We start from the raw sequence: 10,745 nt of genomic DNA on the forward strand, positions 1-10,745 counted from the left end.
AGAGTGCTTTTATTTATTTGCGACAATATTAAAAAGGTCTACATCTATGTCCTTATTTAATCATAAGATTGTCTCTAGGACACCCAAATACTAACACTGCCGAAGATAAACTCTAAAGGAAAAATTTGTGAGGACTGCGTATTGGGAAAACATGCAAGGAGCCCATTCCAAAGGACGGCGAGATACCGGGCTAAGAAGCCTCTGGAACTTATTCATACCGATCTGTGTGGACCCATAACTCTGGGGTCCTTCAGTGAAAAAAGGTATTTTGTCTCTTTTATTGATGACTTTAGTCGTAAGACTTGGGTTTATTTTCTGAAAGAAAAATTCGAGGTGCTGGATAGGGTTGGCAAAACGGGCCAACCCGGCCCAACCCGCATTCAGCCTGAAAAAAATGGGTCGGGTCGGGTTGGCTCGAAAACAAACGAGCCAGAAAACCCAACCCGGCTCGACCCGAGCCGGGTTAGGGTTGCCTCGATAATCAGCTCGCGAGTTGGCTCGTAAAAACGCTCACGGGTTACTCAAAACATAGAGAAGAAGAAAAAAGTCAGCCACAAGAAGAACCAAAACTTTACAAGGTTCTCTCGTTTTTTCACTGTGTTTTGATGCAATCGAGGCTCTCGGACACGGTTTTCATTCTAGGTCACAAATCCGGATCAAGTTCAGTGCAGTTAAGAGCAACATGAAAAGCAGCAATAACTTGTTTTTTAGCATAAACCTCAGGCAGAAGTGCAGGGTCTATAATCTCAGACAAGGGCTATTCTTCCTTGAATGCTTTCCTCACAAAACTTAACACCTTATCATCATCATTTTCTGTTCCAAAATCAGGCACCCTACCCGTCAAAAATTCTAAAAGCACAACACCAAAACAATAAACATCACATTTCTGAGTTAACTTGCCACCACCCATTTTCACCTCAGGTGCTAAGTAGCAGTTAGAGAAAGCTTCAACCTTTAAACCCTTTGCAGAGGTTACATTAGATTGGTTCGAACTGTGCCGTTTTGGTGCCAATGTGGTAGACCTTGAGGTACCCAAACAAAGACGAGTTAGTCCAAAACCTGACACATAAGGACTGAAATTATCATCAAGTAAGATCTTTGTTGATTTTAGGTTGCCATGGATATATTTGCGACCACTGAACTCGTGTATGTACATCTACACTGCTTTTTTTATTGTATTTTATTAAAAAAAAAAGAGTAACCCGCAAGCTGGCTCGTTCAACCCGCGAGCTGGCTCGTTTGAGCCCGGGTTGGCTCGGGTCGGGCTAAATCGAGTTGGCAGCTCATTTTTCCTAACCCAACCCGGCTCATTTTGTGCGGATTACGAGCCAACCCGACGGGTTGGCTCATTTTTGCCACCCCTAGTGCTGGATACCTTTAAGAAGTTTAAAGTGATGATTGAAAATACAACTGGAAGATACATCAAATCGGTCCGTTCAGACCGAGGTGGGGAGTATGTGTCAATAGCGTTTAAAAGATATTGTGAAGAACACGAGATACTCACCCCAGCAGAATGAAGTAGCTGAGAGAAAGAACCGGACTATCTTGGATATGGTCCGATCCATGTTGAAGACAAAGAACATGCCAAAGGAGTTCTGGGGAGAAGCCGTACAGTGTGCAAAGTACGTGCAGAACCGATGTGCTCATTGGAGTTTGAATGATAAAACCCCGCAGGAAGCGTGGAGTGGTTTGAAGCCCTCAGTGGGTCATTTTAAAATTTTTGGGAGTGTTGTGTATGTACACATATTGGATCAGTTGAGGACGAAGCTTGAAGACAAAAGTAAGAAGTTCGTGTTCATTGGTTATGATGAGAAGGCGAAGGGGTACAAGTTGCTGGACCCCGTCAGTAAAATGGTGTTGGTGAGCCGAGATGTGAAAGTAAATGAGGAAGATGGATGGGACTGTAGTCCATCCGGTGTCAATGTGGAACCCGGACACATATCAATTGAGGTCGGACAACATTCGACCCGGATTCCAGAGAATCCGAATGACTCTGATAGTGATGAAGAGCAAAGACAACCGAGATTGAGAAGCCTACAAGATTTGTATGACTCAACCAATGAAGCACACCTGATATGTCTGTTAGCAGATTCTGAGGAGTTGAGCTTCGAGGAAGCTGTCCGAGATGTGTAATGGCAATCTTCCATGGAGGAGGAAATGAAGGCGATAAAAAATAATAAGACATGGGAGTTAGCCGAGCTACCAAAGGGAAGTCGGCCAATTGGTGTAAAATGGGTCTACAAGAAGAAAATGAATGCTAAGGGGGAGATAGAGAGATTCAAAGCCCGACTAGTGGAGAAAGGGCATAAGCAGAAGGCTGGAGTAGACTATGATGAGGTGTTTGCACTCGTGGCAAGAATGGAGATAATACGGCTGTTGATTTCTCAAGCAGCCCAATTTGGATGGTCGATCTATCAGATGGACGTGAAATCGGCATTTTTGAATGGAGTACTCGAGGAAGAGGTGTGTCTCGAACAATCTCCAGGGTTCATGAAAGTCAGAGAAGAAAGAAAAGTGTTGAGATTAAAGAAAGCCTTATATGGTTTGAAGCAGGCCCCAAGAGCCTGGAACACGAGGATTGATAATTACTTTAAGAATGATCGATTTGAGCAGTGTCCGTATGAACATGCTCTCTATGTAAAGAAGAAGGAAGGTAAAATTTTACTTGTTGCCTTATATGTTGATGATTTAATTTTTCTGGGTAATGATGAAGGAATGATAAAAGACTTCAAGAAGAAAATGACAAAGGAGTTCGAGATGACGGATCTCGGTCTGATAAGATACTTCTTTGGTCTGGAAGTCAGACAAGACAAATTCGGGATATTTGTATCTCAAGAAGCTTATGCAAAAGATATTCTGAATAAGTTCAAAATGATAGACTGCAACCCGGTTTCAACACCAATGGAACCCGGTTTGAAACTCTCGAAGTATGATGGAGGAGAGAGAGTTGATCCGAGTTACTACCGGAGTCTAGTTGGAAGTCTGAGATATTTGACATGTACAAGGCCGGATCTGTGTCTGAGTGTTGGGATCGTAAGTCGGTTTATGGAAGACCGGGTACACTCACTGGAAGGCGGCTAAGAGAATTCTGAGATATGTGAAGGGAACAATCTCACAAGGACTTCATTACTCGAAGTCAGACAAATACAAACTGACGGGTTATTCAGACAGTGATTGGTGCAGAGATGTTGATGATAGGAAGAGCACGGCTGGCTATGTGTTCTTCATGGGAAACACAACGTTTACTTGGGTGTCGAAGAAGGAACCCATTGTTACCCTGTCTACATGTGAAGCCGAGTATGTTGCGGCATCTTGGTGTGTTTGCCATGCAATATGGCTGAGGAATTTGCTAAGCAAGCTGGAGCAGGAGCAAGTCAGCCCAACCGAAATTCGAGTTGACAACAAGTCCGCGATCGAGTTAGCTAAGAACCCGGTCAATCATGAGTGGAGCAAACATATTGATGTTAAATTTCATTTTATCCGGGATCAAGTTAAAGAAGGAAAAGTGGAGCTAAATCATGTTGCAAGCGGAGATCAAGTTGGTGTCATCTTTACAAAGCCACTGCCGACGTTGCTGTTAGAAAATTGTAAGAAGAAGATGGGCATGAAGGACGATAGAGATATTAAAGATTAAGGGAGAGTTTTGTTAAGTTAATCTTTAATTTAAATAAAAGAAAATAGAAATATGAAGGGTTTTATTTTGGTTTATGGTGTGTCCCTAGGCATATGTTAGTGGATAATTAATATGTTTAGATTTCATATGTTAGTCATTATTATTCTTAATCATTTGTTGTTGCTTATAAAAAGTACATTGTAACTCTTGAAAATAGGCTTGGCAGAATCGGTAAAAATAGAAAAGTATATTTAGAGAACTCCTTGTGTATTTTGTGTGTGAGAGAAACACCATTAGAGGACCTGTGAAAATATCAAAATCGAGGGGGAAGTTGCTCGCTCCGTTCTCCAATTGTCTCGAATGCCATTCACTTGGGGTTGCAGAAATAGGAGATCTGCAAAAGTTCCTCATTATGTTTCTTCTTCACCAATGTCGTTACATCACGATGATGTTGTCACAGTGGTCGAAAGGGAGACTTCGATTCTTGCAAGCCCTCTGTTCTTTGAATCGAAGAAGGAGCCTAAATTCTTGCAAATAAATTTCGCTTGCAAAAGGGTATGTTATATTATCTTCCTTATTTATCTTTTCTCTCGGTTATCTAATATTTGGGTTTTGTTTTTGTGTCAAATTTTCAAGAAAAGAGAAGAATAACTTAACAAAAACCAAAGATACATTCAATCAAATAAGCTAATTATATTTTCTCCCTTCTAATTTGTCTTGTTTTTATTTGAACTCTTGTCCATTTCTTCAATTTTGGACCCACATTTTAATCTTTTTTCATACTGTTTCATGTGCGGAGATTAAACAGGAAATAAATACTGCGAAACATTACTGTGATTAGCTGAAGATCTTCAATTTAACGTTAAAAGCAAGGAAAGAATAGGTACCGGTGTAGATACTCCCTCTACCCTAATAATAAATTCTCCTTTTATTATTATTTTTTTATTCACGGTTTGTTTTTCTTATAAATTTTTTTTATTTTTTGGACATGGGTTTTAATTTAGTTGCTTTATTTCTTTGTTGGTGGTGACTCCAATCCTTTATTTTTATTTATCAAAATTGCCGTTTTTTACAGCTAAGTAATGGCCGTAAAAGAAAATACAAAAATTCCAGTTTGCAATTGGTCCATGCCAATGCCTCGGTCATTGCTAAAAATCAACAATAGAAACAAATGCAATTGCAAATGCAAATGCCATTCTCTTCCACTGCAGCACAGGGAAAGGTCAATAGGAACACGTGTCCAATTGCCATTGCTGATGTGAACCTCTCGCCTGGAGAGTTGATCCAATTGCATTCTTCTCAACCATTCGATGAGATTATGGCAAGCAAGGATTTGAGTACAAACATGGCAACTCAAACAAGGTAGAGAAGGATTTCGATTTTAAGGCTCAAACCGGGTCTAGCTAGTACAGATAGAAGTCCCATTAGAATCAAGAACGCCTACAAATGCTTGGAGGGTTATATTTGTTCAATGTTACCCAGGGAAATTGTTTAGATCCATTACATGTCCATTCTTTTTTAATTTGCTACAAATATGATGTAATAGGGCCCAATTGCACATATATGAATGATATCACATGGAAAATTTGAATTTTATTTCTCTCTCGTAAAATCTTCTCTCTCGCTAAATTAACACATTTTATTCTTATTACTTCTTTTGGTTGATAACGAGGTGCTTTTTCCCATTACTTCTTCACAGTTTAGAAGTGCATCTGGTCCATGAAATCTAACCCTATGGAAAACTTCTCTATTTGGCATATTATAAAGAAAGGCTTCTTTTTTAAGATGAAAGAAAAATAAAACAAAATACATGAGAAATCCTAGGAACGGATCATCCAGGGAAACGAATTCCCCATAATGTCACTAGTATGGAGCTGCAAGCAGTAGTCCTCTTGAGGGTGCACAAGGACATTTGTCTCTTAGACTTGTTTCTGAACGTGGGTAGCTACTCAATTAGCAACCTTGTTGCCTTCCCTCACTACAAAAAAACTGGCGAGTAGGCACATTTGTTTACCTATCAGACAAGTAAGGAGTACTCTCTCAAGTGCTTAAGTAACAAAGGCCACACTCTCTTTCGAAGAACTTTTTTTCCTTCTCCCAAATTTTGTGTTCTAATATACCCAAGCAACATCCTCATCAACGTCGTATATCTAGCCATGTTTTGTTGATCACCATCTCTGTCTTCTTTGTTTTCCACTCCATCTCTGCCTTCTGTGCTTCCCTGGTTCGCCTTCATGGTGTCCGCAGCCAAACCCTAACAGAGCCTAGAGTTTTTTCATTCCCAAAAAAGTAGCTATTAAATAAACGAGTGATTTGTCCTTTCCAATAAGTATTCTTAGATCTAGTTCAAAGCGAGAGAAAACGGGGAAAAGAGTGAGAGCGTAAAATGATGAATTAGCAGAAAAAATGTAAACTGATTTTGAAATTAATTATTTTCCATCTAGTCATATTAATATTTATAATGAAATGAAGATAGAAAACGGTGACTAACAGGAAGAAATATTGGTTTACGGAAGACAATATAAATGTTCTATTTTTATCTTTGAATATTGCTATTGTTGAGTATGGGACATAACCAATTTACATTGGTGTAAAAATAAAAATTTTATACCTAATCTTAGTCATTGATATACTTATATCTAACAAAAAAAATTTGGACAAATATATCTAACAAAATTAATTTATTAGTCATATGAATTGTTATATATAAGTGAGTAAAAGCTTTATTACTTGAAAAGGTTTTGTTATAGCTTTTTGCATTAACCTAATTGAAATGCAATCAATAAAATATATTTAATCCTAATGTGAACATGCCTAATTGTTTTACTTTTTATAGAAAAAGGAATAATGAAGAAATAGCATATTACAAAGAAAGACGGTAAGACATCCTTAAAAAAAGAAAAAGAAAAGAAAAGAAAGAAAGAACCAATGTAACAACGATATTCGAATCTCTTGTTCATCTCTGACAAAGAAACACATCTGATCTTTACAATTGTGGAACCGCGAAAGAGAGACAACGTATCTTTACAATTGCCACATCCTCTACAACTAAATCAAAGAAAACAATACAAATACATGGAACCGACCAATACTCCAAAGAAACCTAACTACAGAACAATACAAAGGAAAAGTAACTAGTGAACAATAACAAAAAAGACGAGTGACAACATCTGAAATTGAGGAAAAGATTGCAAATACAACATTGTATTTACTTAAATCATTCGTTGACATTGCATCTACATAAAGGACATGTATCGCGAATCTTGAGCCACTTAGCGATGCAATCCCGATGAAACATGTGTGAGCAAGGCAAGCCAATTATTTCTCTTGACCCAATCTCCACGAGACAAATAGAACAATCTGTGATGGAAGAAGACTCTGCTTCAATCGTGTCCTCTTCAAGATTTTGAAAATAATCTTGTGTCGTGGACTCCTCACTTGAAACACCACTATGCAAGTCGACTGAATCAAAGACATAGCCTCTTTCTGTTTCATTGTTCTGCATGTTGTGGTTGTAATCCAATGCCACACGATCTCTGATATTTCTTTGCATGTTGTTGGTGTAAGTGAAGCCCGATGAATCAAGAACCCAAACGTCGTCCATAAGAACCCCCTCTCGGTGAGCATTCAAACCCATAAAAGGTACTAAGAAAGAAGCCATTCTTGGTCGAGAAAGAGAGAGAGAGAGAGAGAGAGAGAGAGAGAGAGAGAGATATGTAGAGAAAGTGGGAAAGTTTACTTGAGGCGAGATGAAGCGGTAATTTATAGACTTCACTTCTTAGTTGTTATTCAATGTTCATTAGCTGGATTATTATTCTGTTTTTTTATTACCGTTTCAATTCCTACTTGTTATGTTTCTTTATTCAAATTAAAGAAACAGGATTACCCTAAACGTGTTTGAAAACCTAATTTGCATTTATTAGATTTACTCTTCCTGATTTTCTTTATTTTCTTTCCTGTTTTTTTTTAAAAAATTTAAATGCCTCTTTTATATTTCTTTATTGAAAAAGGACATAATCGAAATATGCATTTATTATGCATAACGAAAAATAGTTTCCTGCTTAATTGGAAGTTTGGAAGAGAAAATATATAAAGCCAAAATAATAATAGTGATAATCAAATATTGCAAACCAGACGTCATACCTTACCACCAGGCAGGAGCTGTAAAAATGCTATAGTTCCATAGCTGTAATCAAAACCTTCGTATGATTAAAACAAAGAAAAAGTAAAAGCTATAGCTTCAAATTTTATCATAGCTTATTACCTGATTAACAAGAAAGAATGTTATCATTGCCAAAATGCATACAAGATATTGAAAATGCTATGCAAGGATTTCAAATCTTGCAGATGAGAACATGACACAAACATAACTACCATGTAAAACACAAAATATTCAGATTAGTAGCAAACTCATTACTTGACACTAAGATTTTCAACTGAGTATTTAAAATTATCCCCAAAATCTAATTTTTTTTTTTTTATTCATTAGAAAATTACCACTGAATATAAACCCCACTATGCTAAGAAACATTTGAGTAAAAATATATATTTGGAAAAAATGCAAGAGCAGTTACAAGTTTTGAAGTGCTGATCCTCATATGCTGGAATAAGCAGGGCTCAGATCTAAGAGAGTAATGTTGTACAAACAAATGCTACCCATTTACAAAATTGTAATGGAACTAGAGCTGCTCAATGAAGGAAGGACGTTAAGACATTTTTGTTCCTATTGACTTGTTTTTTGTAGGATATGTACATTAGTATATGTAAATTCTGGTGCATGGTCCACATTGGTACTCCAATACATTTCTCCCCCCGAATCAGAAAAAGTATGTAATATACAGCGCAAATTATCTACTCAAACCTGTAGAGACAAAGGAATAATTACCAACAAGGTCACAAACTTTAAGGAAGTCAGGAACTGGTTGAGACAGTTGCAATGCTGGTTACTAGAGAAGGGCGGTCACAGAAGGTAGAGGAAAGTGGCAATAATGTAAAATTAAAAAATACTGATTCAATGAAATAATCAGGAGAATCAATATATACTATGTAATTAGAAGAAATCAGTACTGTTTTATTCCCTTAAATATCTTTTTTTATAAAAGAAAAAAGTTATTGAATCAAAGAAGAATTATAAAGGATACATTATCCTCCCTAAATATAGAAGAAAAAGAAAAACAGAAAGTGACAAACATTGACATAATGATTTTACTGCCTATTATAATCTACGAGTAAATCATATTTTCCTCTTTACATTGACAGGCACCAAGGTGAACTAGTGCATGCAAGAGGTATATATACAGGGCTGAGGCTGATTATTTGAAGATTAATTAGTAGCTATAACTGTCTATGCAACATCAACCTACTGACACAGTCAGCACAGAGCAGATGAACTCTCACGTAGTAACTCATAGAATAGACTATAGACAAGAAGGAACGGAAAAAAAAGCCTTTCCAACTTCATGGAAATTCTTTGGAAGATACTCTCGAAGCAGATTCTGTTTTGACCATTAGGAAGTACAATTGAATACTAATACCAAGATGTGACTCATAATTTCATCACTGAATACATCACCCTGAAATTCCTAAGAAACTAATTGTCTATAGTGTACATTACACTATTGCTCAACGCAAAATCTTTTAACAGCCCATTAGTATTTGCTTTTTATTTTGGCGGTAGCTAACTTAAGCATGTTTGAATCTATATAATCCAAACTTTTTCAAAAAATGGCACGTTCTTGTCTTTCTCATACAGTGAGTACCTAACTCAAATTTATATTAAGTGCATTTTGATTTCGTTAGCCTATGTTTATGTACTTTACAATTCCTCTATATAAGATGATGTGTGCATTTAATGATGCCAAGAAATCAACTGAAGAGTTCATTTTTTAGAGAAACCAACCAAAGATAGATAGGTAAACCATATACCTTTTCGATAGGACTATATTGATATCAACGGAGGGTTTGTCCTAAAAAAACATGGTTGTCGAATATTCCCAAGACTAGTTGTTGGTCTCAGCTTCCAATTCCCAATCCCATCGCTTCTCCCATATTCACAATCCCAAATTGATAATTTCCACAAAGGAAACTCATTCTTGTGTGACTCAACCTCATGAGCATAGGCAAAACCATGTTGGGTCAAATCCATACCCATCAGCTCATCCTTGGCAGAGATATGAAGCAACTTCATCTTGTACAAAACCAAGAAAAGAGGACCTACGGTGACACTCACCCAACCAGCAATAACCAAAACCTGAATCTAGTATGATGATTGAAAATTATGATGTGATTGAAAATTTCAGAGATAGGAAATTGTTTGCTTTGTTTAGAGGCAGAATTGTTGGAATTTGAAACAATGAAAGTCTACAAGTGATTGCTGGCAAGAATTAAGGAGCAAACTTAAGTGCAATATAATTGCATTGAGTATCTAGGGTTAGAATGGTATATCCTAGAATGAGCAAGGTTTATTATATTATCAGAATAAAATTGTGGTGCCTAAGGGCTTGTTAGATGAGAAAATGATGGTTGTGGTTTGCAAGGGCCAGTTTACTTTCCATCTAGATGCTACAAAAATAATTGGCATCTACTAGGAGACCAAGTATGGAATGTTTTTCAATCTTTTTTGGAGAACCCGCAGTCCATTGCAGATATAAAAGGTACATTAATAGCCCTTATCCCTAAGACTAATCAGCCTACACATGTGTCTCAATTCAGACCCATATCCTTTTGTAATGTAATCTACAAGGGTATGAGTAAATTCATAGTGGGGAGACTTAAGGAGGCAATGGAGGTTCTAATTTTTGCCAATCAAGTCAGTTTAGTGCCTAATAGAAACTTGCAGGACAATATTATCATTGCAAAAAGAAGTTGTCCACTTAATGTCGAAGCTTAAGGGAAAGAAAGGCACCATGACTATTAAAATTGATTTAGAGAAAGCTTACGATAAGCTTAATTAGTCCTTCATTCATAAGGTTATCACCAAAATTCAGCTCCCTCCATGGATGGTTGAATTCATTATGGCCTATATCACAACAAACAGATTTGGAGTGTATATAAATGGGGTGTAAGAACCCGCACCGATAAATTAGGAATTTAAATAAATTAATTATGATTTTAGGAAATAATTCCATAATTG

The 10,745-nt window shown here is 37.0% G+C and overlaps 1 protein-coding gene across 1 annotated transcript; it reads right to left on the reverse strand.

Moving 5' to 3' along the window:
- Window positions 1–6,830: 6,830 nt before the first annotated feature.
- Window positions 6,831–7,274, reverse strand: LOC133288151 (E3 ubiquitin-protein ligase SIS3-like). The gene has a single exon (XM_061485849.1). The coding sequence runs from the start codon at window positions 7,272–7,274 to the stop codon at window positions 6,831–6,833; it is 444 nt and encodes a 147-aa protein (XP_061341833.1).
- Window positions 7,275–10,745: the final 3,471 nt, after the last annotated feature.

Source organism: Gastrolobium bilobum, unplaced genomic scaffold (genome assembly GCF_033153095.1).
Source record: "Gastrolobium bilobum isolate Gb01-03AN ecotype WA unplaced genomic scaffold, APGP_CSIRO_Gbil_v1 utg47784, whole genome shotgun sequence".
In the NCBI taxonomy this organism is placed as follows: Eukaryota; Viridiplantae; Streptophyta; class Magnoliopsida; order Fabales; family Fabaceae; genus Gastrolobium; species Gastrolobium bilobum.

Bases quoted from the DNA above. Each gene is read 5' to 3' on its own strand.
- LOC133288151 (XM_061485849.1), bottom strand. From the start codon at position 7,274: ATGGCTTCTTTCTTAGTACCTTTTATGGGTTTGAATGCTCACCGAGAG.